Below are 22470 nucleotides of genomic sequence, written 5' to 3' on the forward strand. Positions count from 1 at the left end.
GTATAATTGTTGGCCATTAAGACCCCTTTGCACAGTTCCACCTTTCACATTTTTATGGTCCGGCACTATCATGCACAAAGCATGGACTGTTTATATACCATAAGGGAAAGAAGTGAGTAAAAGAAAAATCTGGAAGGGTTGGGAGTGGAGGGGAGTGGAACAGAGAGTAAACAATTACTATTTTTATATTATACAATACTATAGTTAAATAGTAATTTTTCCCTCTCCAGCCTGTCTTTCCTCTAAGTTATAAAAAATAAACAAGAATGAAACAGAGGTGCCAATTACCAAGAAAGGACAATTACTAACAATTTATGTTCCTCATGTTTTAATATTGTATCTTAAAATCTATATATCCTGAAAGTCAAGAAAAATATGTTTTTATCCAATTTATGTGTAGATTAGCTGCCTAACCCAGTATCAGTTTATAGTAATAAGGGACATGTTAATTGTGGGGAAGGAAAACATATAAACTTTCTCCCCCTATGCCACATGCTACAAATTGCAGACTTAATAACCACTCTCTTCCCCCTCCTTTGATAATAAAACCACTATTTTGTCTGGGAAAACAAAGTGTCCAGCAGCAAGCCATGAGCTATATAAAAGACAGTCATTGGGATGACCCACTCAACTTTCTAAGTTCTCTTGCAGCCAAGAACAGCCAAGTGACTGAATTGTGCTCCTTCTCTACTACTCCCCCCAAAAATAACTAAGGGGAAGTCTATAGGGAGACTCTGGAAAACTCTTGCATCCCAGATTTAAAAAGTAACAGATACATCTGGCAATAGTCTCCCCCACCCACATCATCTCTCTTCTTCTCACCTTGAATGCAGATGTGACATCTAAAATTGTAGGAGCTATATTATATCCATAAGGCAAAAGACATGAGAGAAGGGACTAAGAGAATCCCAGATATGTTGGCTCTAGCATCATTGGAAACCTAAGCTAATGCCAGCAACCAACCACCTCCAAACTTTTTATTATATGGCCAGAAGCCAGGGAGCAGGAAGACAAACATGCACATCCTAACCACAGTCAGGTTTTCTATTGTTTGCCGCCAAAAACATTCCATGGATTAACCATTCTTATTTTAAACTAAGTCAAACGTAAATGTAAATGATCAAAGACTGAGGAAAATAAAAACACTACAATTTAGTGAGATAGGAAGCTATTAAATAATTTTCTTGCTTTAATTTTTATTTCTATTGGTATTGTGCTAATATCTGTACAATTACATTTTTAAAGAAAAACAAGAAATATCAATGCAACAAAAGGGCCTAACTGGTTTACTTTATTTTCAGAATTAAAAATGTTGGCTTTTTGTACCATATACTTTTCAAGACAATATTTATTTCCTTCAACACTGAGTCACAAAAAATATCAACATTAGGACAATTACCAAACACTATTCTTTTTATCATATTTATATACCCAACTCACAGGTTACATTAAGTAGCCACAACAAACAGTAGTCTTAGTCCTATGTTCACTGACAACAAACACAGTCAATGCTGGCTAATCAAAACTATGTTGAAACTACACATCCAGGATAAGGAAAAATAAACTAAATACAGGCTGATTTAGAAAACAGCTATTTGTCCTTTCCTGTCATATGTCTAAAAAATTACTATACCTCCTCTTAAAATTTATAATTTTCTGCCCCATTGGCTCATTACCTGGTGGTCTTTTCTCTCTGTGAGCATGTTTTCTTAACTTTACTATTAGAGACAAGGCCTACCAAGGTTATGTAGCAAACATCTATTAAAACAAAGCCTCTGGCCTGCATCTTTCCCTAATGGCAGGCCCTTGGATCCTAGTCATTTCTGTTGGTCAGTGCTAAGCACAAAGCTTTGTATGCATTAATGATCATATATTCTGAATGTTAAAAATATTTTCCCAGGGGGCCTGGATGGCTCAGTCAGTTACGCGTCCAACTCTGTATTGGCTCAGGTCGTGATCTTGTGGTCATGAGATCAAGCCCACATCAGGCTCCATGTTGAACATGGAGCCTGCTTGAGATTCTCTCTCTCCCTCTCTCTGCCCCTCCCTGGCTCGTGTGCATTCTCACTCTAAACAAACAAACATTTAAAAAATATTTTCCTGTCATTTAAGATATCTAAAATATTCTATTAGAATCATGCCTGAATTCAACCTCTCCATCCACCACTACCACCCTCCCTTACCAAGCCCCCTTTCTCCATTACAAGACTCCACCCAAGGTAACTAATTTGGACAGCAGTTTTCTTTCCTTCTTTCCTTCCTTTTTCCCTCCCTTCTTCCTTTTTTTCTTTCTTTCTCTCTCTTTTCTTTCTTTCTTCCTTCCTTTCTCTTTCTTTCTTTCTTGGCTAAGTGACTTTAAAGATGAAGGCCACAATGGCAAACACTATTATATCTGACTAAATCAATGATAGCCACAAAGCACTTGACCCTTATTATCACTTTTCTTCCTCATAACAGACAGTGCTTGTGAGAGAATATCACTATTTTCATTTAGACGTAAGAAATTTGAGACTTTGTATGTTACATTACTCATTGAATTCATAGACCATAACTGACAATGGCACAGTCTCTTGACCTCATACCTCTCTCTTACTGCTCCGTGGTAAAACTTCTCAAAAGAGTTACCTACACTCTTCTCCCTGATCAATCCATGCCACCGGGGTCCACAACCACTATGTCACAGAAACTGTCCTCATCTAGGCCCAAAGCCTCCAATGGCGAGTCCTCCATTCTCATTAGCTCTTTTCTCAGTGGTGCTTGACCCAGGTGATGACTGACTTTGAACTGCTCCTTTCTTGGCTAACTAGACGTTCCCCTGGTGATACATCTGTCTTACCTGCTGCATCTTTGTTCTTTGCTGAGTTTTCCTCTTCCCAGCCTGCAGATGTTGAACTGGCCCAGGATTCAACTTTCAGACCTCTATCTTCTCTAAACTCTTAGTGAGCTATCTAGCCACATATATTTATATTCCTTTTGATGCCAATAATTTCCAAGTGGGAATCTCTCTCCTGATCTGCCCACAAGCTTCAGATGCATAGTAACCCAACTCCACAATTCATTTCTCCTTCTGCTATATCAAAATTTTTATTGAAAATCCTCCTAACCAGTATGATGAGGGGTTGGTTAAATTTTTCAAAAGTTGAATATTCTCTTGGTAAAGTAGAGAATCGTTTAAAAACAAAGTATGCATAACTTAAACATTTTCTTTTTATTTAAAACACAAAGGTTCATTCATTGGCCAATTTTTTTTATATAAGACCAAAGACTTTTCTTTGAATGCAGTCCCACAACTAAATGTTCCATATCATCTTTCTTACATAAACTATAATACATTGAATTGTCCTACGATTTCAAGTTTCATTTTATTTAAAATAGAACAAGAATATAAAAACACTAACAATGCACTCTGCATGCAGAATGCTTTTATGATTTTTCTCAATCTTTTACAGCTGGGTTACCCATACTTAATTCTAGAGCAATTTTTTATAAACCAACTCTATTTTTTCAAGTTAGCGCTCAAACAGCAATCTTAGTTTTCAAACCCACAACTCTCTTTTTAAACTCAGTATTCATCAGTTTACAGGAGACTTAATGAATTATATAATTACAACGATAAAAGCAAGCATAATGAGGCTCTAGGTGGCATATAATTCAACTGACACTAGCAGAGGAGCGTGGTTCTACAAGGTGGTGTTTAGGGTGTTTTAAACTAATGCTGCAGGGTGTTTAGGGTGCTGTTGGCATCAGGAAACATGTTTTAAGGTGAAAATGGGAAGTATTGGTTAATCTGAGTCCATTAAGGGAATATGGGCCAAATTTCCACTTCCCACCTCTATCATAATGAAGCCATACCTTTTCCAGCCCTCCTCACCTTAGCAAACGGCAAAAGTTTTGCTGAAGCTAAACTTTTAATTCCTGTCTCTTCTTTCCCAATATCTCAGACAGCAATAATGCCTGTATTTCTAGGAACTCTCAAAATACATCCCTGATATATTCACTTCTCTTCAATTTCATCCCTATCACCCACAGTCTACACTGTCAACATCTCCCAACTATAGTAACTTCCTAGTCTCCTCACTTCTATTCTTGCCCCTACCCTCAAAACCATAAAACACAAAACAGCCCAAGAGAACCTTGTAAAATGAGAGTGAGATGGCATCACTTCTCTGCTTTTAATTCGTCAATGGCTACTCATTAGTCATGAACTAAAACTGTGAGTCCTTCCCATGATCAACCAGATCCTAGCAGAGCCAGCACCTGGCTACCTCTCCAGCTTTGTTTCATACCATTCTCCTCTTGCACTCTGCTTTAGGCACACTGACTTTCATCTCCATTCCTCCAATATGCTAACTCCCCACCAGGACCCTTGCACGTGCAGTTCATTCTGCCTCAAATGAGTTGTACTAACTCTTCATAAAACTCATTTCTGATTTTTCAAATGTTATATCCTCAGACAGGTCTCTGTTGATCACTAACTAAAGGAGTCTTCCTTTGAGTCTCTCTTGTGTCTCTCAGATCCAAGGTACTCTTGGATCACATCCTCTTCAGGGGAGGAGGGACTCCCTTCATAACAGTTACCAAACATAGTAACTTTCTTACCTAATTGTATGCTTATAAGTTTCTGTTTGTATCCACTAAAATATAGTTTCATTATATCATGAATTTCCTCCACGTTGTTTATCATTGCTTTTCTTCCTACCCAGCTCAGTACCAAGAGTAACGACTTAACAAATACTTTCTGAAGAAAAAAAAATGAATCTTCTGAATAAGACCAGCTAAATATATTCTCAACTGATACTTCTCTGCATCAAAATCCTACATTTATGTCAAAAAAAAAAAAAAAAAAAAAAAAAAAAAAATATATATATATATATATATATATATATATATATATGAATGTTTAGAGCAGCTTTATTCAGAATAGCTAAAATCTGGAAACCAAATGTCCAACAAGAGAAGAATGGAGACACAAATTACAGTACATTCATACTAGAGAATATTAATTAGTAAATTAAAAAAATGAGCCAGTGAGAAGTATCTCAAAAACACTTTGTGAAAGCAACCAAACAGAAAAGAGTACCTTTTGTATTATTCCAATTATACATAGTTTAAGAACAATACAAAACATCTTTGATGAGAAAAATCATAGCAGTGGTTGCCTGTACAAGGTGGAGACTGGCCAAAAGGAAGTACAAAAGAACTAGATATGTTCTACACCTTAACAGGCATATATATGGGTTACATGGGTATGCTCATTTATAAAAGTGATTAAATTGCTCACTGCATGCAAATTTTATCACAGTATTTTAAAAGGTCAAAGGTTTTAAAGTCTTAAATTTGCTCCCTCAGATAACCCAAGAAACGGAAACACACTACTATCCCTTTTCACCAAGATCTATTTACTAATCTGTTCATTCACCCTCTAATTTCCTACTCATCTCTGGCAGAAATATGAAAAGATTTGGGTCAAAATGTTTGATTCCTTGTGGCAACATACTGGGAAAATATATATAGCTATGAAAGATCATTTATTATGCTTTTATATAGGGTAAATAATATAAAACTATGACAGCTAAAGCATAAACCAGTATATGAGCAATTATAGAAGGAATAATCAATAAAGAACATTAATGAGATGTCAAAGTACATCAAACAAATGTGATATGAGACAGCCAACATGAATTGTTGGCCCCCAACAGGCTAAGCAAGAATGTCGTGGTTTTCAACTTCTTTCTACCCCTCAAAACACCTAACAAATACAACACATGGACTCATGATGGCACATTAACACATGAAATGCAAACAAAGAATGCAAAAGAACAAAAAACAGAAACATGTAATTAGAATGTAAAAAATCTACATGAATCCAATATATATATTTCCTTAAAACACACTCTACCCTCTAAATAGCCATGTTAAGAATCACTATTTAGAGCTGCAAGAACCGAAACAGTAGTCATGGGCCACATGTAGCTACTGAGCACTTAAAATGTGACAGGGGCATATGGGAAACTGAATTTTTAATTTTATTAAATATCAATTAATTTTAATTTTAAAATGTATTCAATTCAATTATTGGAAAGTTTTTAAGTTTGTTTGGAATAATCTGTTATGTAAACCTACTTTTTCAACTGTTAATTTTATGAAATATAAGTACAAACCAAATATTTCCAATGAAAACTTAGTGTCATAATTGAGATGTGCTATAAGCATAAAATATACACTGGTTTTGAAGACTTAATACAAAAAAGAAAAAAGAAAGTTCAATAGCTCACTAATTTTTTCATTGGTTACATTTTTAAGAGATACTTTGGATTCACTGATTTAAATAAAGTAATTATTGAAATTAATTTCACCTTTTTTTTTTTTTTTACTTTTTTTAATGTAGCTACTGGAAAACTTAAAAGTACATATGTGCCATGCATTGTATTCCTACTGGAAAGTACTATTCTAAAGCTTATATGTCTAAATGCAAATTATAGATACCATGATGATACATTAATGATTAATATTTCAAACATCTCCTGACCTTTTCACTTGATTGTCTTCTTTTCTTTAGTTGAATGAAATCTGTTTCCACCCTTTCTGCCAGCTCTAGTTTCCTCTTGTTTCTTTTAAATGCAGCTAAACTGAATCCTATAAAAGAAACATTAAAAATAACATTTGAGAAATATTAGAGCAATGGGGTAATGAAATATCCTGAAGAGTCTTCTCAGAATAAAATCCATAAGAATGGCAAATAAAAGGGTTTAAGATTTTTTGCAATGTACACTGAAGTAGTAGGAGAATAAAAGAAATAGCCTGAGAAGAGGTTAAAACCTTAAGAAAAAGATCAAAATACAGATAGACAAGAAGAGTCCTAAAGGGAGATGGTACCCAGAGGTATCTGCTAACGCATGCTACTACCAACTTTAGTTTTGAAGGTCTCTGCATAAATGACAAGACGAAATCTTGGGACAATGCAGCATGAGAAAACATCTTAGGATTTTGGACAAAAAAAGTAAGGAATCTCAAAGAGTAATATGCATAGTGAAAGGGAAAACTAGAAAAGGCCACTGTTCACAAAGAAACAGGAAATTTGCAAGTCTCAGCTGTGGCTATAAATGTAAAAGGGGGAAAGGTCTCACTAGAAAATTTATGAGCAAAAAGTACATTCAGACAAGTTTAGAGGAGAATTCATATTATCTGTCCGGTCTGAACACACACACACACACACACACACACACACACACACATATGCACATCTTGGTGTTTCAGTGCTTCAAAAACCCATTAAACACAAATGAAATACTCCCTGGAAAAGCATACCTTAACTTACCAGACCTTAGAGAATTCACAGGTTCCAATTAACATGAGCCCATAGTTTAAAAAAAAAAATTTTTTTTTACAAAGTATATGAGAAATGAACCACCAAAAATAAAGAATAGAAGTCAGCCAAATAAGGGGCACCTGGGTGGCTCAGTCACTTGAGCACCCAGCTCTTGATTTCAGCTCAGGTCATGATCCAGGGAGGTAGGATGGAGCCCCTCATTGGGCTCCACATTCAGCTTGGAGTCTACTTGAGATATTCTCTCTCTCTCTCTCTCTCTCTCTCTCTCTCTAAAATAAAAAAACATTACTTTTTTAAAAAGTCAGCCAAATATAAGAAAACATAATTTGACCTACAAAGCCTCAGATAATGGAATAACCAGATACAGAATAAAAACATGTTTATGCTCACAGAAATTTAAAAAAAGATATTGAAAATATAATTAGGGGACCAAAAAATGATACACTGACCAGGCAGACTTAAAGAAGAACAAAATGGAACTTCTAAAAATAAAAAAATTAAAAAAAAAAAAGTTTTAACTTAACATATAGATTTCAACAGCCAATTAGATTCAGCTGATAAAAGAGAAATTATGAGGGGCGCCTGGCTGGCTCACTTGGTAGAGAACGCAACTCTTGATCTCAAGGTTGTAAATTCGAGCCCCATGTTGGGTGTAGAGATTGCTTAAAAATAAAATCTTTCAAAACAGACAGAAATTATGAACTAGAATATAATGCTAAAGAGATTATCAAAGTTTTCTGATAATGGCAGACTAAATTATTCAGAGTAATTCTCTACTGAATTTACTAAAAATGTCAGATAAAATATGAAAACACAGCACCTTAAAAACATTAAAAAAAACTTATAAAAAGTACCAAGCTAAATTCTGGGGGTAAACTGAGACTAATGCTATTATTATGGCACTGTAAGCATTTGCCAACACAAGCACACATGAGTTTGGTTAAAAGGCATCAAGAAAAGATATAAATCAAGCCCAGAGCCAAGTTTCATAAGAGACACTTCCCACAATAAGCTAGGTATTAAAAGGGCTAATGGTCTCATAGTAGAGCTGATTCAGAACTATACAAGTCTGTCCCTACCTTCTATCCCAACATGAAGTCCATTCAGACAAGACTGTCTTAGATTAAGGGTGAAAAAAAATGAGGAGGAGGACAAGGACAGTGATAAGAGGAATTAGAAAGAAAAAAAAAAAACTACCCCTAATAAGTTTGGGGTTGACTGGAGCCCTTCAACAGATTTGCAAACATGAAGTCTGGGTAGGTCAGGGAATGTTAAGCTTTGAACTAAGTTTAAGTAAATTCTGATGAATGGTATGTGAAATAATAGAAAAAAAATATATTGGTCTCTGACCTTAGTTCCTGGCACAGATCTCTTAAAACTCTTGTAATTTCCTAAATTATAAGAGCACTAGGACCATCTTTTGTTCTAATATTTGGTCTTTGACCCTAGTTTCTGACACAGAACTCCTAAATCCCTTGGAATCCCTGGGTGATATGAATGCCTTTTGTTCTAATGAGGCAATTCTTGGTGGGTACCTAGCTAGCGTCAGGCTGAAGACTAGACACCAGAAAGCCTAAACCATGATTAAAAGCTTGAAACTTTCAGCCCCATCTCCATCCTCTGGGAAGGAGAGAGGGACTGGCAATTGAGTTAATGACTGAGCATACCTAGAAGATGAAACCTCCATAAATATCCCAAAAGTACAAGGTTTGGAGAGTTGCCAGCTGGCTAAACATATCTACATGTTGGGAGGATGGTACAAATTAATTGGACCTAAGGATGGCCTCATGGGAACCTATGATTTATAGCCAGTTGGTCAGTACAAGTGACAACCTACACTTTCAATTGGCATCTAATGAGGCAAGAGGTGGGGGTAAACTAGTAAGACAGCCCTAACCTGTGTGGTCTACACTAACTCCAGTTAGAGTCAGAATTGAACTGAATTGTAGGACACCCAGACGGTGTTGAAGAAATGCTTGGTGTAGAAACCCATACATCTGGTATCAAAAGTGATGTAGAGAGTTCTGAGTATGAAAGTAGGATGAGAGTAAAGGACAGACAGAGGAGTATTTTCCCCATAAACAGTAAACACACAATTGGCAAAAATAAATGCAAAATATAATACAAGAGAAAAACACCTTCATCCTAGGCCATGGTGAAATTACACAAATAATTATTTAAGGGCAATGATAAGCACATAAAGATAATCAGGCACAAAAAAAAAAAAAAAAAAAAAAAAAAAAGATGGGGCACTATAAATGACAACAAGCAGAGAAAAAAATCCCAATTAGGATTTCAGATTATCAGGCAGAAATATAAAACAAGCACACTTAAAATAATTTAAAAACAAACAAAAAACATGAAAGTAGCTATAGTTCATACTGTAAACTAAAGATAGCACAGATTTTTAAAAAAACAAGCAAAAAAAAAAAAAACCTAGAACTTCTAGAAATGAAAAAATAAATACTCAAAACTAAAATCTCAATGTATATGTTTGGTAGCTGATAGGATATAGAAAAAGGAGCTGATGAATTGGAAGACTGATCAGAAGAAAGCCAGAATACAGCTAAAAGAAATAAAATAAAATAAAAAGAAATAAAATAATAGAGAAAACCAAAGAAACACTAAGAAACAGGAAAGATAAGGTGAGATGGTCTAATATGTGTTTAATCAGAATTTAATAAGATGAAGGTAAAAGAATGGAATAAAGGTAATGTTTTAGAAAACTGGAAAAGAACTTTTCCAAAATTATAAAAGCCACTAATCTACAGATTTAATAATTCCAAAGAATATCCATAAATTAAATTAAAATCATAAAAGTTCATAATAAGATACATTAAGTAAAAGAGAGTAAGAACAATGACAGAGAAAAATCTAAAAACAGCAAGAGGGAAAACAGATTACTTTCAAATAAGCAGAAGTTAAAATGACAGCAGCCTTTTCAACAGCAAAATGGAAGCCTGAGACAGTGGACTAATTACCTGCAATGAGCTAAAAAGAAATATCTGCTGATTCAGAACACTATATTCAGTGAAAATATCCTTCAAAAATGAAAGTGAAATAAAAATAGTTTCAGGTAAACAAGAATGAGCAAATTCATCACCATCAAGACCTATGGTAATCAAAATACTAAAGGGTGTTCTTCAGAAACTGAGAAAATGATACAAAGTGAAAGATGAAAGACAAAAAAAAAAGCAGAGGGGATTAAGTGCAAAGGAAAAAGTAAATAGGCAAATCTAAATGAAAACTCACTGTTATAAAACAATAATGTCTCCCACTGTTTTAAATGCATACCGAGTTAAAAATAAAAACACAAAAGTTGGGAAGACATTACATGTAGTTCATTCGAGTATTCTAGGGTTCTTGCATTGGCTGAGAAGTGGTAAAAAGTACTATTATCTAATAAACTTTCCTAAGTATGTATGTTGAAATCTCTAAGTTAATTCAAAGAGAATGGTAAAAGAAGGCAACAGAAACATATTAATGAAAAAGAAAATGTAATGATGGAAAATAATACTAAAGAAGGCAAGAAATGAGATATAGAAGGAGACACAGACCATGTGGGACAAATAAGAAGCAAAGAGTAAGAGATTAGATTCAAATCTAATATATGAGTAATTAAATTGAATGTAAATGGACTAAATGCACCAATTAAAATACAAAGACCACACACACAAATTTTTTTTAATATATATGTGTTGCTTTTAAACATAAGAATACACAGACAGATTAAAAAGATAGAAAAAGATATACATGCAAATACTAACCAAAGGAAGCTATTATAGTTATTTTTTTTAATGTTTACTCATTTAGTTTGAGAGAACATGTGCACATAAGCAGGGGAAGGGTAGAGAGAAAGGGAGAGTGAGAATCCCAACCTGACTCCTCACTGTCAGCACAGAGCCCAACGTGGGGCTTGATCTCACTAACTCTGAGAATATGACATGAGCTGAAATCAAGAATTGAACACTTAACTGCCTGAGACATCCAGGCGTCCCTACAGTTATTTTAATATCAAACAAGTAGACTTCAAGGCAGTAAGCATTACTAGACACAGAGTGCCATTTCTTTAAAAAAAAAAAAAAAAAAAAAAGTCAACTCTGGGGCTCCTGAGTGGCTCAGTCGGTTAACCTTCCAACCTTGGCTCAAGTCATGATCTCACAGTTTATGAGTTCAAACCCCCCCCCCCTCCACCACCACCAGGCTCTGTGCTGACAGCTCAGAGCCTGGAGACTGCTTCGCATTCTGTGTTTCCCTCTCTGCTTCTCCCCCACTCACACACTCTCTCTCTCTCCCTCCCTCCCTCAAAAATAAATGAACATAAAAAAAAAATTTTTTTTTAAGTCAACTAACCAAAGTCTTTCATGGGGCTACTAATACATGCAAGTAAATATATGACAACTATAGTAAAAGAAAAAAAAATTAAGTTTTTTTCATAATATAGTATGTGACAAATATAAAAAATATGAAGTTGTTTGAACATTTAAAAATTCAACATAATTCATTACACTAACAAATTAATGTCCTCTTAATAAACAAAAATACAATATTAAATTCATTTACAATTTTTTAAATCTTTCAAAATAAAACTCCCTAAATATGACATATCACTAAATTTTCAATCAAACGCATTATACTTAAGTACGTCCAATATCATCACTTCAGTTAAACTATACTAATGATCCTTTGTCACTATGAAAGGGAAGGGAAAAAAGTATAAAGATTCAAAAGAAAGAAACACAACTATCATTATTCACAAATGACATGATTATGAATTTAGGAATCAACAAGAATCTACAGATAAATCATAAGGATTAATAGAAGAGTTTAGCAAGGCAGCTATATAAATGTATGTGTATATACATATATACACATATGAACATATACATAAATATACATATATGAAAACAATTATATCCATTGGCAACGACCATTCTGAAATATATTTTGGCATCATCTGGTAAGATGAAGATAGGCAGACACTATGATCCAACAATTCTACTACAGTGCGTATATTAGAGAAAGCCAACTGACACAGAATATACGTAGAAGAAAACTTGTAAGTTTGTTGTAACTCCAACATAATAGTCTACCTACAGAAGGTATACAATAGTTTATAATAAATAGGTTAAAAAAGCAAAGTGGAGAAATGTTATTTTCAAAATGAACCCAAATTGCAAAATATCCAATAATAAACTAATCATGAAGCCTGAAAACAATACTGTAGTAATAACACAGAAATGAACTAAAAAAAAAAAAAAAGTTAACGGAACTACCCGTCAAATCCAAAAACAAATTGATGTATATTCTATTTGAGAAAAAACAATGATATTTCATGCCAGTAGGAAATGAATGTTACTCAATAAGCTGTCTTGGCACAATATGTTACCTATTTGGGGGGAAAAATTAGATTCCTACCTCACACTACACATAAAAATCAAATCTTATATTAATAATTTAAACACATATTTTTTAAATGCCCAAAAAAGTTAAACCATTATCCAACAATATAGGCATAAATAACAGAGTTTTTTGAGATACTTGCTATTTTTTAGTTTAATAGTTTTGTTTTAAAGTAGAAGATTTCCCATAAAATGTTATCAAAGCCAGAATCTGTTAAAACAATGGTTGGCTGATACAATCATATAAAATTTAAAATGTCTATATGGCAAAAGATATCATATGCAACAGTAATGATAAATAACATATTTAAACTTTTTAGTATATGCAAATAGCTATTGAGACAGGATTAATATCCTTAAATCATAATGATTATAATACAAAATTAATAAAATGGAGTTAGAAAGAAGATGGCCCAGTAGGAAGTGACAGGAATCTATCTCCCTACCTAAACAATAACTGTCCTGCCAAAATCTAATACAAGTGTTACAGAAAGAGGATGGCCCAGTAGGAAGTGACAGGAATCTATCTCCCTACCTAAACAATAACTGTCCTGCCAAAATCTAATACAAGTGTTACAGACCTCTGGAGTCTATTTAAGGCTGTTACTTTCAAAGGAAGGCTTGAAGTAAACTGTGGTTAGTTGGGGCCAATTTCAGCTCTTACTGAAATTGACCCATTCTCCATCCCCATCCGTTTGGCAGACAACCACACACGTATATTCTGAGAACAGATTGCACAGAGCTTGTGAGAGCCAGGTTGGGCAATAAAGACCCTGTCCTCCAAATACTGGAATTTGTGCTTCTGATTTCTTCTTGCTGGTACTGGTCACAAGGTGCAGAAACAGAAGTAGGCAGCTATTGTCGCAATGCCCTCCCCCTCCAGCTGAACTGACTTTCAAGGAATTTAAAAGACTTGTGCTTTTTCTCCACCTTCAACTTACCTCTTTTTCCCCTTTTGGGAGACATTCAAAGAGATATAGAAATGGCCCATAAGCACATTAAAAATGCTGAATATCATAAGCATTAGGGAATATGAAGCAAAACCACAATGAGATACCACCTCACACCCATTAGAATAATTATTATTTAAAGAAAATAAATAAATAGCAAATGTTGGTGAGGATGTGGAGAAACTGGAACCCTTGTGCACTATTAGTGGAAATTTAAAATGGCATAGCCACTATGGAAAAGGGTACAGTGATCCTCCCAAAAATTGAAAATAGGATTACCATAAAATCCAGCAATTGCACTTCTTAGTACTCAAAACTTTTGAAAGCAGGGATTCTAACAGAGATTTGTACACCCATGTTCATAGCAGCAAAATAAACACTGGCCAAACAGCAACCCGAGTATCCATCAACAGGTAAATGGATAAACAAACTGTGGTGTGTGTGTGTGTGTACACATCATGTGTATATATACATATATATGGAATTCCATATTCATATTCCAATTCAGCCTTAAAAAGAAACTGACAGATGCTACAACATGGATAAACCTTGAGAACATCGTGTTAAATGAAATAAGCCAGTCATAAAAGGACAAATAACGTGTGGTTCCACTAATATGAAGTACCCACGGTAGTCAAATTCATAAAGATAGAAATGAGAATGGTTGCTAGAGGCTAAGTGGAGGGTAACAGGGAATTACTGTTTAAGGAGTACAGAGTTTTCAGTTTGGCAAGATAAAAAGGGTTCTATAGAAGGATGGGAGTGATGGCTGCACAAAAATGTGAATATACTAAAAGCCATTTAACTGTACCATTAAAAAATATTTAAGATGATAAATTTAATGTTATGTGTATTTTGCCAAAATATTCAAAAAGAATTATAGAAAAAAAATGTACACAAATGTTTATAGCAGCATTATTTATAACAGTCCCAAACTGGACACAATCCAGATGCAAACAGTGGTATACCCATATCATATACTACTTAGCAATAAAATGAAATAGGCTATTAATAAATACAACCATCTGGATGAATCTCCAAAGAATTATTCTGAATTATTAAAAAGCCAGTTCCCAAAAGGTTACATATTGTATGGTGTCACTTATATCACATTCTTGAAATAGCAAAATTATACTAATGGAAAATAGGTTAGTGGCTCCAGGGGCTAAGGAGGGCATGGAGGTGAGGAGGTATGACTATAAAAAAGGAAACCTGAGAAACTGTTGTGAAGATGGAAGTGTTCTGTATCTTGACTACATCAACATCAATATCCCAAATGTGATTCTGCACTGTGTTTTGCAAGATTATTACCATTAGAGAAACTGAGCAAAGGGTACACGGGGATCTCTCTATATTAATTCTTACAACTGCATGTGAATTTATAATTACCTAAAAATAAAAAATTTAAAATAGCATAACTGGTCATATTAAAGAGTGAAGTACTAATATATCACACACCTGTTATAATAAAATTCTAAAATTAGTACATAAAATGTTTTATCAATCATGTTGTCTTTCAAAGTATCCTACTCAAAGGCAGAAGAACTCTAAAATCACAACCCAGCCAATAGAAAAAAAATAGGATTCCTTGTAGCAGAATCATGCCCATAAATTGACAGGATATAATAATGTCCCCAACCAACTCCTTACTTAATATAAACATGTACCTCAGGTCCAATCAAAGCATAAAACAGCTAAAAATTAAGGAATAGATGGTGGCAACTTTGTAGCACAAGCTATTTAAGATTGGTCTTTACTAAGGGACAACAAAACTACTTTCAATTTCAACTTTAATGAGTCTTCTGGAAGAACTCAAAAACATGTAGAAGCTTGGGGCACCTGGGGGGCTCAGTGGGTTAAGCATCCAACTTCAGCTCAGGTCACGATCTCACGGTTTGTGAGTTCGACCCCCGCATCAGGCTCTGTGCTGACAGCTCAGAGCCTGGAGCCTGCTTCAGATTCTGTGTGTCTCTCTCTCTTCCCCTCCCCTGCTCGCACGCTGTCTCTCTCTCTCTCAAAAATAAACATTAAAAAAAATTTTTTATAATAACTAAATAAAACACACAGAAGCTTTATCTCAGACATGTTAAAATTGAATATATATTGAAATTACCTGCAAAACTTTAAAAACGTCAGATGCACGGGTGCCAGCTACAGAGTTGCTGGTTTTGGGTGCAGCCAGGGCTTCAGAGTTTTTCAAAGCTCTCCAGGGATCCTAATGTGCAGCCAAAGTTGAAAACCACTACTCTAATGGTTACACCTAACTCCAGTTGGATCAATCACTAAAACCACAAGTCAGTGTTGAAGAGCTAGACTGATTAAATTCTGATGAAATTATATCACCAGAATTATTTTCATGTCCAACACATTAATGATAGTAAAAGTGATATTAATAGTTAACATTTGAGTGATTCTATGTGCCAGAGATTGGAATAAGAATTCTTTATACATTATCTCAAGTAAACACAACCTCTCCATGAGAAAAGTTCCTTGGAGGTAAGTTGTCCGTGGTCACACAAAGTTGTATGCCTCTAAAGCCTATGCTCTGAGCTACTTTATGGTCAATAATGGCAGCAACTTTACAAATACAGATTTCTCAAAAATAGACAAAAAATAAAAGCTCTTAGGAGAGGAATCTGGCAATAGCCAGGATAATGGTAAATGTATATTCTGAGTGAGCAAATCTACTTCCAACTAGATAAATAAAACACATTTGTACAAGAATATTTGTGAAATCATCAACATTAATGACAAAACCTAGGAACAACATGAATGCTCATCAATAAGGAAACAGCTAAAAAATAATGTATAGTAAATGCTATCCAGCAGTTTAAAAATTAATTGATTTCTATATATATCAACATGGATAGATTTCAGAATATATTTTGCTGACTGATGAAAAACATAAGAAATATCATATTATGATATCACTCCTCTAAAAACTTACTAAAAATACTATAGAGTATGATACCATTTATCTAAAACAAAAAGAATAATACTATATATTCCAGCATTTCTGTTGACACAGAAAGAAGCAAATCAACAAGTAAGTGTGGCTGTCGGAGTGGACAGGAGAGGCTGGGACTGGGAAAGGGGAAGGTTTATGTAGAATGCTCTAATTAAAAAAAAAAAAAAAAAAGTAACATCTTTTTTAAAAAAAAGGTAACAAAAAAGGTACAATTAAAAAGTAACAAATATAATGTTTAAGTAATCAACTCCCTTTTATAATGTGAAATGTTATATTTGTTAACTTATATTTGTTATTTATATTATTATATCTGCTAATAGTACACATTTACAAAGCATAGGTTCTGGCTCCTGGTAATGGAGTTGCTTATATGAGACTAACCCACAAAACAATAACAATTAGAAACTCTGGTCAGAATTTTTTTAATTAAAAACAAAAAGCTATTTGAAGACTAGTGACCAAAAGCCGGTAGAAATAGGAGAAGATTCAACCACTGAAAGAAAAGAAACACACTGGATGACATCAACATTCATACAGCTTTCTCTATGAGGCACTACAGTCGAAACTATAGAGGCACAGCAAATAGATCTCAAATAGAAAACTATAGTCTTGCCAGGTGGAGTTGAAAGTGTTTGGGACTATTGAAGCAGCTGGAAATTGAGGGAGGAATCCTGGAAAGGAGAAAGCCACACACACAGAAAAAGGGAAGCCCCCAAATTTATGTAAACATCCCTTCAAATTCTTGAATGAGCCCTTAACTGTTTATATAAGATACAAGATTCCATAGAGGTTAGTGAGGAAAACAACAGCTGAAAAGCTGACAGATTTTGACAAACACTTGCTGTAGGAGAGACAAAGTTTAAAGCTTGAGACTTTTAAGTGAAACCCTAGAAAGGCCATATCTTAGGAAAAAAGACCACAAACTAGTACTAAGGATTAACTCTAGAATTAAGAACAAAACTGAAATGGACTCACTTTCACAAAGTCTAAAACTAGGCTGTAACAAAATCAAGGTGATCTACAATTTTACTACATGCTAAAACAAAACCCAACATCATTCAGAGGAAGATAATATGCCCATAGTCTCTACAACATATCATTACAATGCCCAAGATGTAACAAAAAAAAAATTATGAGACATACAACTAAACAAAAAAAAGTGATAGAGTCAAGAGGAAAAAAACCCTGTCAATAGAAATTGACCTACCAGTGACCTAGATTTCAGAATTAGCAATCAACGATTTTAAAATAGCAATAAACAGGAGCACCTGGGTGACTCAGTCACTTAGGCATCTGACTCCTGATTTCGGCTCAGGTCATCATCTCACGATTCGTGGGTTGCTCTGCTCTGTCCGGCTCTGCTCTAACAGTGTGGAGCCTGGTTGGGATTCTCTCTCCCTGTCGCTCTCTGCCCGTCCTCCACTCGTGCTCCCATGCATTCACGCATGTGCACTCTCTTTCTCACTCTCTCAAGAAATAAACATTTAAAAAAAATTTTTTTTATGTTTATTTATTTTTGAGACAGAGAGAGACAGAGCATGAATGGGGGAGGGTCAAAGAGAGGGAGACACAGAATCTGAAGCAGGCTCCAGGCTCCGAGCTGTCAGCACAAAGCCCAATACAGGACTCGAACTCATGGACTGTGAGATCATGACCTGAGCTGAAGTCGGATGCTTAACCGACTGAGCCACCCAGGTGCCCGGATATAAACATTTTTAAAAATAAATAAAATAACAATCAATATGTTAACAATGGGTATAATAAGTGAAGACAAAGGGAATTTCAGGAGAAATATAGAAATTTTATAAAAATGTAAACTTTAGAACTGAAAGTTCTAAATATTCTGAAATTTAGAATTTAGAACTGAAAGTTCTAAATATTATGAAAACATAATATTTTATACTGTAAAGAAATAACTACATTAGGTTCACATCAAATTGGACACTGCAGAAAAAAAGACTGGTGAACCTGAAGACAATTCAACAGAATCATACAAATGAAAGCATATTGGTTAATTTTATGTGTCTACTTGCCTGGGCCACAGGGTGCCCAGATATTTGGTCAAACATTATTCTCGGCATATCTGCGAGGGTGTGTTTGATGAGGATGAGATTAACATTTAAACTGGTAGACTGAGTAAAGCAGACTGCCCTCCCTAATATAGGGGGAATTATTCCAATCGGTCAAAAGCCTTCATAGAACTAAAAGGCAAACTCTCCCCTAAATAAAAGAGAATCCTTTTTTCCTGACTGCCTTCAAACTGCAACACTTTTTCCTGCCTTTACACTTGAACTAAAACATTGGCTCTTCCTCAGTCTCGAGCTTGCCAGGCTTCAGACTGGAAGCACACAGCTAGCTCTCCTGGTTCTTAGGCCTTTGGACATGGATTGGAACTACACCACTGGTTCTCCTGAGTCTCCAGCTTGCTGACTGACCCTGAAGATCTTGGGACTTGTCAGCCTCTATAATTGCGTTAAATATAAAAGCCAATAATAAATCTGATATATCAATCGATCTATTGGTTCTGTTTCAGTAGAGAATCCTGACTAGTACAGAAAGCACAGAGGGGAAAAAAAAAAAAAAAAAAAAAAAAAACAGCTAAAATGAGAGCTTCAGTAACATGTGACAGTATCAAGTGTTTTCATATAAGTAGAAATGAAGTCCCAGAAACAAATGAAGAAGACTATGAACCAGAAAAAAAATCTAAACAAATATTGTCCAAAAGGTTCCCTAATTTGATTGAAAACATTAACCACAGATTCAGCAGGCACAGTAAAAACTAGGCACAAAGAAACCACACCTAGGCATACCATGGTTAAACTTTTTAAAACCAAAGATAAAAAACCTTTAAAAAAAAATCTGAAAAGGAGAGAAAAAGAACAATATTCTCATTCATGCTACAAACATGGAATAACCTTAAACACATTATGCTACGTAAAATAAGCCAGACACAAAAGGACAAATACTGTATGATTCACACTTATAGAAGGTACCCAGAACAGGCAATCATAGAGAATGACTTTGCAGAATGGAGGTTACGGGAAACGGTTATTTTCTGTTTAACAGATACGGAGTTTCTGCTTGGAATGATAAAAAAGTTATGGAAATACGTACTGGTTATATACCACTGAATACACACTAAATTACACACTTAAATACTGTCAAAATAGTAAATTTTATGTCACATTTTTTAACCATAATAAAAAAAAAGGGAAAAAAAAGTGCTGAAAGGAAAAAACCTGACAACCTAGAAGTCTGTATCCCACAAGAAATTAATATTTTTAAAGTAAAGGCAAAATAAAGATTTTCCAGATAATGAAAGCTGACAGCATTTTTCACCACGACACCTGTCGCATTACCAGAAATGCTTGTGCCAGATGAAGGGAATAATACCAGATAGAAATTTACATCTACATAGAGGAATGAAATATTAAGTATGTGAGACACTATGTAAAATATTATTTTAGAATAAACTGAGAAAGACATTCCGAAAACTTTGGAACACTGAAAGGGGATAAAAACCCACCAGTTATGCCCCCCACCAACACAAAAGGTAGTCAAGGTTAAAACACATCATTACCAAGTATAGAAACTAATTTTTACTGAGGAATAGACAAGTGCCCAATATAGAATAGCATTTAAAAAAATGTTTAATCTAAATAATAATTATAATTTCTCCCTCTAAATTGACCATAGGTCAATATGATTTTTTGTAATATATTATATATAATATACATATTATATGTGTGTGTGTGAATATAATCACACAACTTTCAAACACTTTATTTATTCAGAGAATATTTCTTGCTGGTTGGTTATATAAGAAGTTTATGGCATAAAACAAATATATATTTCTTATTTTGAGGATACTAATATATTAGTCAAAAATATTTTTGTCCTCCTGCAAAATATCTAGTAATTGTGATTTTATAACACCTTTTTATATAAATGCTCTGAAAACTGGCAAAGTGAATATATAAATGAGTTCACTTCACACCCTACTAAAATCTTACCAAAAAGAAACTGAAGGGAGAAAAAAGACTGACATACATAAGGGATGATGACAAAAAGGGCAGTAGCAACACAATTTCAGAAAATAGAAAGCAAATGGACAGTTACTGATTGAGTAGAGGAAGATGAATCCAGATGCCTGGTAGCCAAGACATCACAACGCAAACTAATCTCTTCCAAAGTAAACAAATTCCTTCCAAAGAAACACTACAAGACCTCAGAATAAAAGGCACCTGGTATTTTTTTTTTAATTTTTTTAAAATGTTTATTTTTTTGAGAGAGAGAAAGAGAGACAGAGACAGAGCATGCGCAGGGGAGGGACAGAAAGAGAGGGACACACAGAATCCAAAGCAGGCTCCAGGCTCTGAGCTGTCAGCACAGAGTCCGACGTGGGGCTCAAACTCGTGAACCGTGAGATCGTGACCTGAGCTGAAGTCAGACGCTTAACCAACTGAGCCACCCAGGCGCCCCAGGCACCTGATATTTCTGAAAGCCAGGTTGGGACTAAAAATAGGAGAACTGGTGGAAAGTGTCAGTAAGAAACATGGAGATGCCTAAATCCCCCCTTCATGCCCGCAGAAAATATGAGGTTGACTAAACCATATGGACCTCGAATTAGTGTACATCCAGCACAAGTGGGAACAGGTATCATCAGGGGCTCTACACAAAAGTTCTACATCAGGGTTCTACATAAGTCTGAAACAGGAAAGGTGAGACCTCCAGCCCCTGCCCTTGTTCTGCACCACAATACTGGCTATAGCCCTGGCAGACCTGGGAAAATTTCTCTCTCACTAATCCAAAAGAAAACAGATACAACTGGTTTTGTTGGGGGGAATACCTGGGAATTCCCCCCAACAAAAGAGCCTGATCACACCACCCTTCTTGAGGTCAACCAGACCTGTCATCAAACACAAAGCTTCCAAATGGCTTTTAAGTACCATATTCATAAATGTGAAAACAGCAAGGGGTCACTAGATAGAAAAATTTGCTAACATGCATGAAACAAACAAAAAGAAAGAAGCAGAAACAGCAGATAGCTAATTTTAAACCATAATATCCTAAGAGATGAGCAAAAATATTGAGCTTATGAAATAAGAACAGTGCACTACATTTTAAAAGTATTAGTCAGTGTGGTGCCTGGCTGGCTTAGTCAATAGAGCATGCAACTCTTGATCTCGGAGTTGTGAGTTCAAACCTCACGCTAGACATACAGCTTACTTAAAATTAAAAAAAAAAAAAAAAAAAAGGATTAATCACAGAGGAATCTCTAGTAATTAAGACAATAAAATCCAAAATTATAAATTCATCAGAAGTTTAGGAGACAAAACTGAAGACATTTCTGAGACAGTAGGACAAAATGATTTCAAAAAGAAGAATAAATCACTTTTGAAAAAGATACAAGGGATTGGAGCATGAGATCCAACATCCAATTCATAGAAATTAGAAAAATAAAAAAGAGGAAAGATAAGGGAAGATATTAATACACAATTTTTTAATTTCTCCCCAAAATAAAGCACATGAATTTCCAGATTGAAAGTACTCAGGATGAGTACCATACATACTGAATTAAAAAAGACCCATTCCAAGATGTTTCATTATAATAATAAGAACATAGGAATTAAGCCTTCCTTCCAAAGATGAAAAATATACCACAAAGAACTGGGAATCAAAATGCATAACAGAAAGACTGGAAACTAAAACATGAGAGAACAATTTCTTCAAAACCCAGGGAAAACAATTTCTAGTCTTACATATATCAAGTAATGGAATACAATGAAAAAGAAACAAACATATGAGACTCAGGAATCA

At 34.8% G+C, this 22470-nt stretch overlaps 1 protein-coding gene across 10 annotated transcripts in view; it reads right to left on the minus strand.

Annotated features, from left to right (window-relative positions):
* The window catches only part of TASP1 (taspase 1), a 310802-nt gene that overhangs the window by 219280 nt on the left and 69052 nt on the right, over positions 1 to 22470 (minus strand). For all 10 annotated transcript variants that reach the window (XR_008417792.1, XR_008417793.1, XR_002083857.2 and 7 more), the window contains one exon: positions 6530 to 6636. Coding sequence is in view for 7 of the 10 variants with exons in the window: in XM_053890441.1 (XP_053746416.1) it covers positions 6530 to 6636 (107 nt within the window). In the remaining 3 variants the exon portion in view is untranslated. The remainder of the gene's footprint in view (positions 1 to 6529; positions 6637 to 22470) is intronic.

Source organism: Panthera pardus, unplaced genomic scaffold (genome assembly GCF_024362965.1).
Source record: "Panthera pardus isolate Hobbes unplaced genomic scaffold, ASM2436296v1 HiC_scaffold_25, whole genome shotgun sequence".
NCBI classification, from domain to species: Eukaryota; Metazoa; Chordata; class Mammalia; order Carnivora; family Felidae; genus Panthera; species Panthera pardus.